This window comes from Mytilus edulis, chromosome 1 (genome assembly GCF_963676685.1).
Source record: "Mytilus edulis chromosome 1, xbMytEdul2.2, whole genome shotgun sequence".
NCBI classification, from domain to species: Eukaryota; Metazoa; Mollusca; class Bivalvia; order Mytilida; family Mytilidae; genus Mytilus; species Mytilus edulis.
The window spans coordinates 109,398,674-109,416,483 of NC_092344.1; the positions used below are offsets into that span (position 1 = coordinate 109,398,674).

Sequence of the window (17,810 nt, forward strand, 5' to 3'; positions counted from 1 at the left end):
AAAATATTTTTGTAGAAATAAGTATTTTTTATCTTAAGAAAATAATCAGAAAAAATGAATTGTGACTTTTTGTCCTGTGACTTTTTGTCCGTGACTTTTTGTCCGTGACTTTTTGTCTGACTTTTTGTCCTGTGACTTTCTGTCCTACATTCGATCTATCAATGGGAAGGTCGACATATATATATTACATATTGATAGTCGACCTTCCCATTGATAGAAACAGGTGCATGTGGCAATGTCCCTAAATAAAAAAAAAATATAAAGTAAACAGAAAAAAATGCTTCACTTTTCAATCTTTAACTTCCCCTCCCCCTTCCAAATTTTTTTTCTACTGTATTAATTTTTTAAGGCATGTCGTATCTACACAAATTATTGATCTGCAGCTTATCCCTCCCCCTATTAGTTTTGGTATATATGATCTACATTCAATTCGATCCAAAAATAGTCACTAGAAAGGCATACAGTAACTACAGGGCCGTAACCACATTGAGGCAAATGAGGCAAATGCCTCATGTTGAAAATTTAAAAAAAAAAACCCTAAGACTAAAGATTGTCTTCATATCAAATTGTTTCATGGAAAGTGTCTTGCTAGAAGCGAGTTCTCCCCACTCTCTGATGTCGTCCCGTCATGTTTTTCGTGATCCGTATTTCTATTTTACTTTTAGTTTTCAGAGTTGATGGTCTATTGTTTGTACTTCTGTGTCTCGGTTTGTCTTTTGTTCATTTGTTGTCCTACTTTTATATGACTATAGTCTGAGTGTTGATTTTCATTTGTAAACGTGTGGTTTTGCAATGTTGCATGTCCACCGATTTCCAGACAGTATGCGAGAATATATTTTAAGAATATACGATGCTACTGGACACAGAAACAAATTGTCGTTTCTGCATATCAAAGAATACAAAACTGGCTCTTTTTTGTAGATAAAACCAGATAGCTGACATTGTTTGAATTAAAGTAAGACCACCAATTTCCCAGTATCATATTATCAATAAAAAAAATCAATGTATTGCCATATGACCTTTAAGTTTGAAGGGTTAAATTTGCATTAAGTCGTGTTCAGACCCTTACACAGAAAATAAGGGAATATGGAGTAAACGTGCACGGGACCTTATCTCACACAAAGTAAACGCATAGAAAAAATACAATGTTCAATGGTCAATGTTTGTATTCCTGTTCTTCATCTTGATAGTTGCTGGAGGGTCTTCAACAATAAAAGAATCATTACTACCGTAAAACAAGGTCAATATTGTCCTTAGTGTCGACTTAAGCAGTACTAGTTCTTATAGTATAATACTGGAATACCACTGTATTTAAATCTCATAAAAAAAATCACCAAATTCTAAGCACAATACAAGACCAGAACAGACAGACAGATCCGGTTTTAATGATTGTGAGGATTACGAGTTTTGCTTTATATCCTACATATCGGTCTACTTTAGATGTTGTCCCTGTAAAACCTAAAAGTCTTAAATTACAATGAATCTATGATTTTGCTTTGAGTCCAGAATATAGTCGAAAAAATAGCTTACGATTAATTGCGTTTCAATGTAAGAAAGAGTCCGGGAAACGCTCAGAATGCACGATTTTGCGGGTTTTTTTCTCAGAGCCCCAGACCCCTCAACTTTTTTTTCGCCTCGCTACACTCGGTTAATATATATTGCCTCACTATTAAAAGATGCTAGTTACGGCCCTTTAACATATCTAAATAGTTGCGATAAATTCCATTAACCACGAAACTAATTACAGTCAGATATTTATTTCGATATTCTAATTAAAATACATTTCTTTTTTGGCCGAAATAACAAAAAAATAATTATTATCTGGTTTGACTGTGAAACACTGATTTCAGATTTATATTGTACACATACTCTTTAAAAATGAATCAAAAATGGGGATAAAACATCCTTCTTTAAACGTTTTATCGATTACCACTGTGCCTGTAGTGATATAATTATAAATAGATTTCAGAACGCGGACGTGATAGAAAGCCTATAAAGTTTATTAAATTGTTAAGACGTACGCCGGTAGGAAATAAGATGAGTAAACAATGATTAATACCTTAGATTTGCACTAAGTAAGTTATTGCATATACAAATAAACAAATGATGAAAGACTTTAAGTGTAGTTTTATAATATTGAAGATTCTTCCTCGTCTTCTAACATTTGAGGCATCTTGACCAAGAATAACGAACGCTGCAGCCATATGTTAGATGGATTAATTCATTTTCGTAGAAAAGCTACGATGGAGTTACGACTGGGTATAGCTGTAGTAAGTTACGCCAGGATTTACGCATTATTTACGATCCTCTTAACTTACGACGGCTTTGTGAAACGGCTGTAAATCCTACGATTTATTTACGATGGACTTACGATGACACGTAGACTTACGAAGGCTTTGTGAAACGGTACCCAGACCTCCAACGGAAATATAACGGACACGTAACGGATACAAAATGGAAACGAAACGGACAAGTACCGTACAAAACTGACATTTCATCCGTTGGACGTCCGTTCAAAGTTTTGAACATGTTCAAAGTTTTCCGCCGGACAGAACGGACGCCGACGGATAAAACATACGCTTAACGGACATGCAACGGATATGGACGGACGTCTAACGGATAAGAACGGACGTTTTTTTTTAATTTTGAAATGTCCTGCGCTTTCAACAGATGGTCCAGGAACACAGTTATTGTCCCTTGATAGTCCCCATTGTGGACGTTGTGTTACTTGCCATTTTTAAAATTTGAATTTTTTTAATGTTTTATGCCTCAAATAGCAAATATGAAGCTACACTGTAAAAACCTACACTGTAAAACAATTTGGACATTAGTTTTAAAGTAGAGTAGTAATTTGGTCCAGCTAGAAAAACATTAAAAATTAGTATTTTGGAAGCTGTCAAAGAATTCAAGACCCCCTAAACATAAATATTGTCCTTATTTTGGGTTAGACCTAATCGATGAAGTTTTCTATGATTTCTATATAATTTGTCTCAAAAGTAGTACACACGCTGTAAAAATATTAGTGAGAAAGCGCAGGTGGGATTTTTATTAAATTTCCATTTATTGTCTAAAAGAAATGCACTACGAAATAACTGTGTTCTCACGCCAGATGAGAAGATGTTATGACTCAAATTATCATGTTTGTATGAGATATGAACGACGAGTACTCGTAATAATTGAACAATTCTAAATTGACCGAAATATAATCTTCGTAGAAAGGAACTGTTCAAAGCCTGTCTTACGAATAATAAGACATATGGTGTGTGTTAAAGCATAGTGTGTGTGGCTTTGCGAAGAATTAAATTAATTGCACATAAATCATATTAAAATTAAGTTCAATTTCATACGGAGAGTTTATTTTGTTAAATTGTAAAATTAGCTTTAAGACAAGTGAAACTTAAATTGAAAGCACTAATTGCAATCCCCAGAAAATCAATAATATTTCTGTTATTTTGACATTTCAAAGAAAAGTAATTTTCTTTACAAAAAATGCAACGAAATAATATTCAATTCCTTAGTGCTGATTTCATAAAATTGTTCTGAAAAGCAATGGATGTACTTAATTGGCATTTTGAAGACAGAGCAATGATTAAAAACGTCAATGTTAGTGTTTGTTATATCACAGTTTCCGTCTTTCTATGACATTGCAAAAATAAAGTCTAGTACATGAACATAAACATTAATTTATTGCACTTATGTTGCGAAGGACAATTTTATTTAATAGTTATCTAATAAAATCAGTTTGTTGTAGAGCAGTAACGCACACATTTACATATGATAACGTTACAGGTGATTTCCCTGTAATGTTAACATAAACATAAAACATCAGCATTAAAGGAAAGATAACTCTAAAAGTATGAAAAATAAAGGCAACTGTAGTATACCAGTGTTCAAAAGTCACAAACCGACTTACAGACAACAAATCCGGGTTACAAACTTAAATCGAGGGAAACACATCAACTTAAAGTGGAAACAAAAGAACAACAGGAATACTGAAAAGCAAAAAAAAAACCAAACACAAACATACATAGAAATGAACTATTTGATAAAAAAAAATGCCATAACCTTACTTGGTTCAAAATTGTGGTTTGAACATGGTTTTTCTTTTTGACAATGTTAAAAAATATCGCTAAAATGACAATACTTCGTGATAGAAATACAGCGCAAACACACGGAAGAACATTTATCACAGAGAAACACACACATAACTAAAATAATAGTCGATACAACATGCAAACTGCAGAACAACAACGGACATTCCATCAAAAACAGACACCACACGATATCATAAACATTGACGCGCTTTAAACGTAACTAACATGCAATCTGTTTAAAAAAAAAATATTTTCACAATACTCGTCCTCACAATTTTTATGACACTGATGGTATAGAAATTCAATTTTATAATAAGATATAGCACATTATCCAACCGCAACAATAACAGAAACATCAAAAATAAATACATGAATGTTGGATGTACAAAATACCGAGACACGTCGTATAGCAATGCAAATTCACACTTTTCCTACTAATAATTTCTGAATATTTTCCCCAAGAATGCAAGTGTAAATGTGTTTTTCAATTTACATGAAACGCAGCTGTATCAAAATACAGATCTTGACAGATTACGCGTTCATTTTTGTTGTTGCAAGAACATGCACAAAATAAAATTTGAAGCAAAAGAGCACTGGGCAATGAAAAGTACCAAGAAACACGAACTGTATGCTCTTGTTTATAATTTTTTGGGATGTACCATAAAGGCTAACAAAGGGATATTCAAACTTATAATTCGAAAACAATCAGACAAATGCCATGGCAAAAAATTACTGACGAAAAGACAAACGACAATACACGAAACACAACATAGAAAAAGAGCACTATGAACCCCAACAAAACCAGGGTCATCTCTTATACTCCGGAAGGGTAAGCAGATCTTGCTTCACATGTGGCACCGATCGTGTTACTCATTTAAGTACAAACCTAGAGATAATTCTTATTCAGTAGATCACATTCGATGGTAAGAGAACGTGATTGACGTTGCAAGAATTGGAATATACCTGTCGTCATCTGTCTGTGAAACAGATATTCCATAATTGTCAACCAACTGGTAATATCGTCCATAAAATTGATTCGAACGGATAATTCAACTTCACCAATTGGAACTCTTGCTTTAACTGGGAGATATATATTCAATATGCAGCTGTTGCTGAAATGTTGCTACATGGTAATGAAAAGTTCACAATTGGATATCTGAAATCATCTCTATTGTCATAAAGTTTCGTTTATGTCTAGATTTAGGTCAATATATGAGGCGGACGCGACTATATTCGTTGTATCTTTTATTTAAAGTTATATTTGATAGATGCGTTCGTCATAGACACCAGCTTTGAATCATTTAGTAAGAGGATATCATCTATACAGCAGAATGTGAAGTTAAAATACAATGATAACTTCTTTTCTTTCCTGTCATGTTATTATAGATATACTCTTTCTTGTTTTCCTCATCGCCTTATTGACAAAAACAAATTGAAACATCTATGTGATCTATTATTGATAAATTGATATACTTTCGCTTCCTTGTTGTTTTTTTTGTGCGCCTTACATATCAAATTAAAGAGAAACGTCTATGTTATGTTTACGCTTCTTTGTTTTCCTGAACACCTTACATACCAAAGGAGTAGGTCCAGTAAGACCTCTTTTTGGCCCCAAAATAAAGCAGTTTTACAAAATTGTTAAGATGTTAACTTTTACTTACTTATTGGAAAGTAGAATGCTTCTGCTACATAAATATGGGCTGTGTTTGACAGTACAATGTACATATATCGGGTACTAGCATCATTAAGTCGTGCTAAATTACTGAAACCTTAAAAATTTTGGCATTTCAGTTAAATTTTAGACGGTTTCCGTCTTAAATGAAAGTTGCCGCATTTGTGTTCATGCTTTGTTTTGAAATGTTAGTTGTATTTGACGATGATACATAACATATATAAAGGTAGAGGATGAACACGGATGCTGCCACTTTCAATTTTGACAAAATCCATCTGAAAAAAGATTTTTTGGGCATATTTTAGGGATTGAATCGGAGCGTTTTTAATGACTAAATCAGTTAAAATCTTTCACATAAACTAATTCAATCAACTGAAATAGACAAAGAGTTTCAAAAGTGTCCAAAATCTGTCGTCAGATGAACTTGTAATTTGAGGACAAAATCGGTACTACCGGACCTACTCCTTTAATATAAACAAAAGTATATGATAAGAAAATGATTATTTTATTAAAGTGTCACATATTGTATATTCTCGTTGATATATGCATCCGTGTTTACCTGAGGACCTTTCAAAAAAAATATTTCAAACCAAATTCAAGAGGAACATCTGTGTAAGGTTTTTATTGATATACACTTCCTTGTTTTTCTTAGCGCCGACATATCAAATGGAAAAGAAACATCTATGTATTGTTGTCTTTGATTTACGCTTCTTTGTTTTCCTAAGCGCCTTATATACCAAAATTAAAAAGCAAGATCTATGTAGTATTGCCATTGACATACGTTTACTTGTTTTCCTAAGGACCTTACATATCCAATAAAAGAGAAACATCTATGCTATGTGTTATTTATATACGCTTCCTTGTTTTCCTGAACGCCTTACATACCAAATTAAAAAGAAACATGTAGCTCATCTTACAGGACCATGTGAAACATTTAATGACCGCATATCAACTTTTCTACAGTACTATAGCAATTTTGCCTTCTTTTCCAAAAACAATGATCTATCCGAAAAAAGAAAAAAAGAAAACAAATAGACAGTAAATTTAGTAGATTACGGGGATGAGGGTAGATTCTGTCTAAGAAATCATTTATTAAAGAACCAAGAGTTGTTACAATTAGATAATTCATGTCATACAGATAATGGATATGAAAAACTACAAGCATCGATATATAAAACAGGATTGAAGGCATGTAGTAAACCGTTGTGATAAAATTTAAAACAAAATGTTTTAGTTGTAGAATGTACATGTGTATCCTTGGAAGTTTCCCCCGTGCAATGTGTACAAGCAAAGGGAAATAACCCAACTTCAAAAATGGAGTAAGATATTTATTTTAGAGTTGTTATTCCTGGGTTACAAGCTTACATATAACATCACAATATGTTGGATGTAGACGTGTTTCCGCACATGTAAGTCATTTGATTAGTTCGATTAATTACTTTAAGTAAGTTTGTCGCCTTTTGTGATATGAAATCAATAGATTTCTGTCACAGATGGTGTAAAACCTGTAAGAAACAAGATTATGATTTAAACTTTAAACATGAGTTATGGATCTTGCATCATCACTGTTTTCTTTCATTCTTTCAGGCGAATGTCAACGCTGTCTTCCCCTCATCATGTGGGTAGTACAAGGTAAGCTGGATTAATTATATTGATTTGACATCAGCATTAATTATAGAATAGAGACACTACGATGTTGAGAAGAAAGAGTTCAATACAAACACACTTAGACCACTTTTTGAAGGATGTTATTCGTTCATTATAAATGTTAGAAAAGTTTTATTCTGTTTCCTTTGCATTTATCTTACATTTTGGATAAAGTTTAATGAAATACAAAATATTGCACCCGTATTCATTAAACTGATTAAAGTGTTTTTCCTTTCTGTTCTTCCTGTGGATGCACATAATAAGTTGAAATTGAAATTGGATAAGTTGCCATAAAATGTACCAAACTGCAATACTACCTTCGTCTAATAAATGATTAAGCAGTTAGAATGCTACATGGTGAAGTCTGTGTAAAAAGCCAACTTGATGTTTTTTAATTCTTCATCCCAAATCAATCAGTCAATTAATTGATAGAAATAGGGAGAGAGAGAGGAAGCGGTAGAAGGGTAGCGAAAGGTATGATATCCGTCAAGATATCGACGAGCACAAAAAGGTGCAATGCATTTGATATGAAAAAAAAATGAACTTAGTTTTATAGATTTTTATCATTGTTGAGTTGTTTGTTTGATACATGTTTACATTTGAATTATAATATTATATTTAGATTATTAACAGTTTTATAAACTCCGTAATTGAACGCAACACAAAAGGAGGGGTATAATAATATTATCAGTGATTAAACTATTGCGTGGTTTCCTTTTCATCGACGCTTCTCAAATCGGTCCATAATTTAAGAAGTCACTCATATAGGGATTAATTGTTCACTTTGTATGCAATTTTATTTGTTACCAATGGCAATAATGCACCCTTCTTAAAGTATGTGATGTGATACTGATGTGAAGCACAACGAGAAAAATCATTGACCACTAGTTGGTTATTTTCAAAATGCTCAATTCATGAAATTTACACTTAGGAGTGGAAACTGGAAGATATTCAAAAGAAACTCCAACAAATAGACAATGCATATTTTGTAACAATCGAGAAACCTAAAATGAGTCCCATTTTATCTCTGATTGACCTTTGTAATGACTATCCACATAAGAAAATTAGCAAAATATATACATGTAGTTCGTTCATTTCATTCAACATTACAATTATTTATATATTTAATCTATACATTTGAACATTTTTATTTAAAACATGAATTCACTGAGAAATATAATATCAACAGTTAGTCCGTTTTACTGTATGAACTGTTTAAATTTGTCAAATAGGTAACTTATAGTTCAATGGACTGGTTGCAACATTTACGATACAAATTTTGTAATATCATATTGATTATTACATGTTCACAAGTCACCATAATAAACTAATTACTTACTTCTCAAGTGGGAAAATAGTTTTCTTCCAATAAAATGGGTATGCACTCCAATTTTCCCTGTCCACCAAACAAATTGTAGAGGCAACGTAGGGAGTACAGTTTTGGCAGTTTAAGTTCGATTCCAACTTTTCGCTTTCATTATTTTCTTTTGCCTTTTTGTTTTTCTGATTTGGTATTGTTTATTGTTAATGTTGATATTTGGCAATGACACCATATTTATATTTGTTTATTTGTCTGTTATTGGCTGACTCACGTATTTCATAAGAAAATTATTACATATTTTTTGTCATCTATTTTCCACATTATTTTTCATTGAGAGTATACTCATCTGCTTAAATACATATGTTACATGTGTATATTCGCAAATTGATATATATATATATATATATATATTTGTAAAGCGAGATTTGTTCAGTAGCATACATAATTGCAATATGCCATTATTTCTTACCTGTATATTAAAAAAAATAATATTGAAATGTTAGCTAGTATAAGACCGTTCGAATTTGTTCTAATATGGCTTACTGAATATAATGAATGTGATTTTGAATGTGGAAAAAAAACCCAAAATAAAACGCTCTTTCGTCTGAGATTATTTTCTTCTAATAAACTTGCAACGATTGTTTAGTACGTCATGCCTAAGGGATGCGATTGTCAAGGCATTGTACAAAAAAAAGTAAAATCACAAAAATTACTGAACTCCGAGGAAAATTCAAAACAGAAAGACCCTAATGAAATAGCATAAACCCATCCAATGAATGGACATCAACTGTCGTTTGACTAAAATGGCATTTATAAGGTATCTACTTTCTCGTTGGTCGAAAACACCACCTAACATTTGACGGCATAAAAATAAGATGATGCTTTTTACAGAACAGGTTTTGTTCAAAATTGTTTTCCCAAGATTAAACTCACACTTGTTTAATCTTCTCAAACGAAATGACTCTTTTTGTCATAACAGGACCATCGCAACTCATTTTAAATATTTCAACAAGTACCTTAGTTGTCATTTTAGCCCGGAGGTTTTAAGATACGTTGAGCTTCACCAATAAAGAATACGGGCTAAAATCTCGATGAAATTAAATTTTGCCACTACATATTAAGCAAGATCTGCTTAACCTACCAAAACAACTGACACCCCCCTCCCACAGTTTTTCGTGTTGTTTATTATTTAGTTCAATACTGTATGTTTTATATAAAGGCAACAGTAGTATACTGATGATCGAAATTCATGAATCAATTGAGAAAAAATTAAATCCGGTTTACAAACTAAAACTGAGGGAAATACATCAAATATAAGAGGAGAACTACGTCACAACAGAAACACAACATTAAAAAGTAACACACACAGAAACGAGCTATAACATAACAATGGCAATTTTCCTGACTTGGTACATGACATTTTAATAAAAAAAAAATGGTGGGTTGAACGTGGTTTTGTTTAGACTGTTGTTCGTTTTAATTCCATGGCGTTGTCAGTTTGTCTTCGACTGATGATTTTATTATGCCTTTGTCATTTAATGCCTCTCTTTTGATTTACATATGTTACACAACCCATGTCAATGATACTGGAGAAAACCCCTACTATTATTCCTTATTCGTTATACTTTCATCGACATACTCATAATGCAATGATACTTTGCTGCAATTACTAGTGTTCTGTAGATAAACGATATTTTTTTGTTGAAGGTGTAATGTTTGTGCTGATTTAAATCAAATATTTTGTTCTATGTTATTGCTGGTGTTGTCATATGATCATGGTCCATCATAATTGACTGTTTTCGAATTTTAAATGTGTAAGACTATAAGCCTGGTATTTCTGATGAGTGTTAGTTTGTTACAAATTGTCCAATATTGAAATAATTATTGTACATCAAGAATGTCAATCAGTTTTCAGTCACAACACCTATATTTCAATAAATAAGCAGCCCGCCCATATCTGTATTCCAAGGCGCGTATAGAGTTTTATCGGTCGTCCCTCCGTCTATATCACTCTGTTCAGCTCTTAATATTATTCCGTATCATGTCTTTGTGACGTCAAATACGTTGACCGGGCCTTAATAACTTTGACCCGGACATATCAGCGACGTCATAATGTTTGAACTGACGTTAATAACTTTGACCCGAACTTATCAAGTCATCTTTTGTGTGCTGGTGAAACAAAGAAAACACTTCTGAAACACGCAAATATAGCCCGATAAATCGATTATCAGATTATCTACATATTGATGTTGTAAAATATCAGCTGCTTGACATTATATGAAGGCTTTTTGATCTCGTTCGCTACGCTCACTCGACAAAAAGCTTCATATTATGTCTCGCAGCTGATATTTTACAATATCAACATGCAGATAACCTGATAATCGGTACATAAGCTATGTCGCACGAGGAAAACATTATAAAGGCTTATCGGTGTACTTTTATTGACTCCATTTGGGCTGCATTACCTGTGCAAATTGTAGCATAAGATGGATAAGTATGTGATAATAGCCCTTTAAAGCAATCGTCATGTCGTATTAAGTAGAATAATAAGTAGAACATCTGATAATAATTTACCAATGTTTCTTTTCTGAATATCTGAGCAATATACACAAACAGTTACAAACTATGTGATTAAAACAAACGAAAAGAGAAAGGCGGGAGATACCAAAGGGGGATTCAAATTCACAAGTAAATGACAAACTGACAATCAAGGGGCAAAAACAAACCGTCAAAATCGACCAAAAAGACAAATGTTATTGTACAAAACACAGAATAAAAAACGAGCATTGCGACACTCGCTAAAGTCATCTTTTATCATTATGTGTATATGCATTCCATACAAAAACTGCGGATTTGTATAGGAAAAGGAAACCCCTAATAAATGGTTGTTAGTTGTATGATTAATAGTCATTTCTGCATTTAAAACAAGTTGTTGACAAGAATTGCTACAACACATCGTTTATATTATTTTTGTAGATAATAAGTGACAAGTCAATCTTACATGATTTTTCTTATAATCCGAACAAGTTACAGACACTGTCAAAATTAATATCAGAAGTACATAGTTATAATAAAAAGTACAAAGAACCGATGTAATTTTTTCCTTTAGAGACTTCAAGCGTGTTTTGTTTTGCACATATACCAAATAACTAACGAGAAATGCGACATGTTATCAGTTATAAAATCCGCTGGGGTAATTTTGTCTGGGCATAAATCGTCGCAGCGGATGAAAAAAAATCACTGATATAACTAATGGTAATGCAGCTATAATGTGTTTTTACTTCAGTGCAACTTTTTTCATCACAATTAAATGACTTTTTGGTTAACACAGCATTGATGTATTTATTATTAAACGGTAATCTACGTTTGATCGTACCTGCAAGAAACCCAAATGGCATTGCTAATCGGCGATTATCGGTAAATTACGATTCGTGTCAAATTATCAATTGATTGGATGTGAAGTTTTGTGCAGTTGTGTACAGTATAATATCTTGGGATCGTCTGTAACAGAAAACAACAAATGAATTTTATGGGAAATGTCAAAAATTAATTAAGCGGGAATAGTGCCAATGAAATATTCATTGACATTATATTTCCAACTAGATACCAAATTAAGCTACAAATAAGAAACCTGAAAAGCATGCAATCCGATAAAAGACTTGTTTTGTATGCATTGCAATATTTTAGAAAACCTATTTATTTTATCGGCATTATTATTTTGATTCTGATTGCTTAACACAAGAAGGATTTTATAGAAAGTATACAGTTGATAGATACCAAATCCAAACTGAAAAGGTTAGAGCCATGTTCGAAAACAACATGTACAGATATATTATAGCACATGAAATGGATAACAGAAATATCAAAATTATTGGATAGTACAACATACCACGTTAACCACTAACACCCTATCCTTCTGACAAAATAGACAGACGCTTTTTATTTTCATTAATCCCTGAAGACTTCTATAAATATTGGGAACACACAAATCCATATAACCGACAAATAAACAAAACATTGACCTAAAATGACGTCATTCTGTGGTCTCGAGGGTCAGTAAATTTCCGTAGATTAAGGATGGAAAATAATACAAACTTAGCTCACTGTGATCCTCATAAAATAAATATTTTAAAGGAAAACATGAAAATGCTCTAAGATACTCTAGATGTGAAAATGCTTCCAAGGTACTCTATATTGTAATCCACCACAGAACTCACGTAAACATACATTTGTTGTCTATGGTTTATAAAAACGTCGCAGGCAGTGAAATTAAACTAAAATTTGTTAATAAGAAAACTCCTACCACCACATACATATATATGTAGGATGTGAGTGCTCTTTAGCTGCATTAATCAAAGTGTTACTTGGCTCGTTTACTAAAACAGTTTTACTTGATTTATACATGATGTTATGATTCTATTATGTTATTCGTTATAGATATTTCATCGTTTGATTTCATTGTATCGATTGTACTAAACTAAATATTTATAATAACATATCATAAAAGATCCTCAGAAAAAATCCCTTCAATAGAGATCAGCCATTTGTCACCTGCTATCGTGAATGCCGGGACCTTTTTATAGAATGAGTAAATAAAATTAATACAGTCGATCAATCCAAGTGACATATTCATTCATCAGCATATAGTTCTCAGACTTATGAATAATAAATAGAATAAAAACGAAAGTTTATTATAACAATTATGCCTTAATTTTATTCCGATACATGGATTTGCTGTCAATATGAATGAAAATTCTTCACCGAGGCCACAGTTTGTAGCGATTCATTTCTTCTCATGTTGCTTGCCTTGTCAAAACTGTCCCGTGGTTGTAGATAGCTTTCTTTTGATTCATTGTAATAATCCACCCTTTCGATTAGAATATTTGCAACAGTACAGCAAATCTTTCCGTAAAACCCTACAGTTCATCTTGCTGATTATTGATGTAATTAAGGCATCCCACATTCACCAGTAATAGATATCAATATAGACGTAGGTCCCAAATTAACGCTATATTTCATTCCTTCAAGACTTTTATCGACAGTCATGTCCAGTTATAAATATTCAGCAAAGGCAATAAACTTTGACTTCAAATGTTAAGATTGGTATCAAGGGTTTATCCCACATGTCTTAATCTAATCACATCTTAGTTCGATGCTGTATTTATAATAAATTACATGAATATCAAATCTTATTCGGGATATGTTGAAACTTCTTTGATCCCCATTTGAACGGATGTTGTCGTTTGTTGCTGTGTTACATATTTGTTCATTCATTTGTTTGTACATTAATCAGGCCGTTAGTTTTCTCGTTTGAATTGTTAAAAAAATACATTTGTGATTTCATGGCCTTTTATAGTTGACTCTGTGGTATGGGCTTTGCTTATTTTTGAAGGTCGTACGGTGACCTATAACTGTTACTTTATGTGTTATTTGGTCTGTTGTATATATTTGTCACATTGGCAATCATGCCACATCTTCTTTTTCATACATAAAAAGATCTATAGAATGCTTTTATTTTGGAAACTGCAATCAGTGTGGCGGCCTCGGTGACCGAGTGGTATAAGTAGTTGATTTACAGTTACACGTATTACTAGCCTGTCAGCTAGTGTTGAGGTTGTTTGTTCGAACCCCTTACGTTAGATCTAAGTTGACAGGAATTGACAGTTTTCCTGCTCAAGGATTGTTGCTTTCCAGGTAATCCGGCTTCCTCCAATTAAAACTGGTCCCCATAATATAGTAAAACTTGTCCCCATGATATAGTCATGGTCGCTTACTCCGGCTTCCTCCAATTAAAACTGGTCCCCATGATATAGTCATGGTCGCTTACTCCGGATTCCTCCAATTAAAACTGGTCCCCATGATATACTAATGGTCAATTACTCCGGCTTCCTCCAATTAAAACTGGTCCCCATGATATAGTCATAGTGTTAAACACCAACAAACTATCTAACTAAACAAGAATGTGATTGAACTTTTCCAAATATCTATTTTTTGACATATTTTATAATTTCCTGTCGTTTGTCAAAGTCTAAGTCCCACCGTCCTTAGTGGATATTTTTGTCGTTGAGTTTCCGTGTCATTAAAGAAAAATCACACATCCCCTTTCGTTCATAATAAGAAAAGAACATTGCCGGAAACCTATATATCTTTTTATTAATAAATGAAAACAATAGAATTTTGTCGATAAATAAATTCCATAAAAAGAATAACTATACGTAATGTTAATCACATGCAGTATTCGATTTCGAAAAATGAAATGCAACAAATAATAAAATCGCACAAAACACGAATCCTACTTTCTGTAAAGGTCAATATAATTTAATTGAGTTATACGCTATCATCTAGTTTTCATTAATCAACCTAGAAAAAATTTGGCGTAAATGATCTTACAGAACTTGAAAGTTTCGGTAACCTTCTTTGTCTATTCGATTACTTAAGATGTCAATTGTTTGACACTCTCATCAAGTTTCTATTTCGACTTTAATTATGAATTTGTTCCCCTGCGAATTGGTTGATACATTTAAATTTTAGCTTGATGTAAATTCGACAATGGTTTTCAGATCGTTTTAAACATCAGTAATGGTTGGCATTACCAGACAGATCCTATTGGTTTAAGATAAGTACTAAACCACGGTGTGATTGCATCCTGAATTAATGTTCTTGTTAACAAAGCTTTGAAATTATTTCAAAGTTAACGAAATATCGTTAAAGTAAATTGTATGGTGAAATCAATTGTTGTATTGCAGAGAAGTCTATTTCTGTGGATCATTAGTACTCAAGTTTTGTTATTATCCAGACCTTGCTTTGGCCTTTGATTCTTGGGAAGCGAGAATCGATACTGAATAACACAATTATTTAGAATAGTAATTTATATCTTACTTAGTTTTTATTTGTGTTTTGCTACATTTGTTTTACAGCTAATGCCGTATATATACTTTTCAATGTGCGTCATACCATTCGTGGGGACGATTATTGTTTTTGTTTGAAATAACAGCAAATCAGACAAGCAAAATAAAGCGTTGATCTAATCGAGCAAATACACGCTACAAATTAAAAAGATATATATATATATATTATCATCGTCGCAGTATTTGAAAATAAAACTAACTTATGACGCATATATAGACAATTTTCTATTTCTGTGAAAGACACTTCTATTTAGATTAAAACAGGTGAAAAACACCCCAGATTAATACTAGAATATTTTTCACAGAGCATTCATTATTTAGTCCACTTGGTGTCCATCTCCTATTTCTGTTAAAAAGAAGATGATTTTTCTACAGTATATTTCACAGGAAAGTGTCTTTAGGGTCAACCTACCGTTCGTCGTTTATTCTGTTTTTCTGTGAAAGAAATTACAGATTAATACTAGAATATCGTTCACGGAAATTCCCGGTCCTTTTAGTCCACCTGTTGTTTATCGTCTATGACTTTTCCTATTTTGACCTTTTCCTCTTAAACCAATTTTTGATAACAAATCTGTTTAAGTTAGGATCTATGATTGAAATGCCCTAAACGCTCATGTGGCAGGCTTTAGGGAATTTGTAGCAAATAGTTTTCATTTAAAAATTTTGAAAATCCTATTTTTCATTTTCTTTTCGAAAACTAACCAAATAGGAATGTGCATGACAGATCCTCTACACATATTCTTCATTTGAAATATGGATGCAAGAGTCCATCTTCTGGTTGGCTAAGAATCTTCTCTGCTGCAGCTACCAGTCGAAACGTTCTGATACTTTATTGGATTATGAAGTCGGAAATAAATTCCTACTTATAACTTATTCAATATTTATCTGTTGGCAAATACTGTAGTAATGGTGCATAATTACCAAAGGAATTACGTGGGGAAAATACATCTTTTTCTGTAGAACTTATAAGCTTGGACATAAACAAAATAGTGGCTGTATGGTGTGCGGATTATAACAGGGTTACGTAAAGAGAAGCTTGGAATGTTTGATAATTTTTGAAACAAGCAATATTGGATGAATAAAAATATGATATTGTTAAAAAACATAGTCTTTGCTTTCCAGAATCAAGCTTGAGTCTGGTTCTTCGCTTGACTATTTAGATTATAGATTGATACTTATTGAGATCGGGAAAAGGGAACCACAAGTCATGCATTGCTCAGGCAACAACGGATCAGGACTGCACATGTTTACTTTTTTAAATAACAAAATCATTTACCAACAGCATCATTAGCATGCAAAGATGGATGGTTATTCACACACATTAATTTTTAATGATATCCTAAATTTATAAAAGCGGAAGTCTAGGATTATCATAAATTGGTTTGATATTTCAACTGGTTTAGGTGGGCGGTCATATTGGTAGAATCATTATTATTTGATAGTTCTCCGTTCGTATATTAGTAGAACTTCTTTTATCTGTACATATACTTATTTTGATGACCCCATTTTCATCATTTGAATTAAGAAAAGGCGGAATAATGTACGGTGTCTCATAATTCCTTAAAACCACATTGGTTTGAACTATGGGGTCTAAATGACTGGGTGATCCACGAAATGCGTCTACAGGGTCACTAGCCTGTCTACTCTGATATCATGAATTTGACTGCAACTCACTTTTAGCTTTTCCTACCTCTGTTGGGGATTTTAGTTTGGCACTCCGACGGAGGTTATCTCCTGGCACTCAAGCTTTTACCACCAGTAAAACCATGGTATAGCTCTGAGTGATGAAAGAAGCTTTAAACACCACCAATCAATCAATGCATTTGAACCCTGCTTAGGTGTCTCATTGTCCATTGCCAATCGTTCCATACAACATTATCTACGGCATCAATCATGCGATTCATCAATCTAGTCAATCATTGGATTTGCTGTTGTGGTAGCTGTCTCCATGTTCGGTGCAAATCTGCTTTTAACGAACGTTAATTTTGTAGAAGAGGTTTAAATGCTGTTATGCGACGATTTTGCATGTCCCAAAAATGCTCGATCGGATTTAAATCCGAGCTCATAGCTAGACACGGAAGAGAAGTCAAGGCTTCCCCTTTGGAGGTAGGTAGTTATGGCTCTTAAACGATGCGGCCTTGCATTGTCAACGATAAAGACAGGTCTTA

General features: G+C 32.9%; 1 protein-coding gene across 2 annotated transcripts in view; it reads left to right on the forward strand.

Annotated features, from left to right (window-relative positions):
- Positions 1-17,810, forward strand: part of LOC139517456 (potassium voltage-gated channel subfamily B member 2-like) — a 120,493-nt gene that overhangs the window by 52,010 nt on the left and 50,673 nt on the right. For both annotated transcript variants that reach the window (XM_071308523.1, XM_071308534.1), the window contains exon 2: positions 7,354-7,398. In XM_071308523.1, coding sequence (XP_071164624.1) covers positions 7,354-7,398 — 45 coding nt within the window. The remainder of the gene's footprint in view (positions 1-7,353; positions 7,399-17,810) is intronic.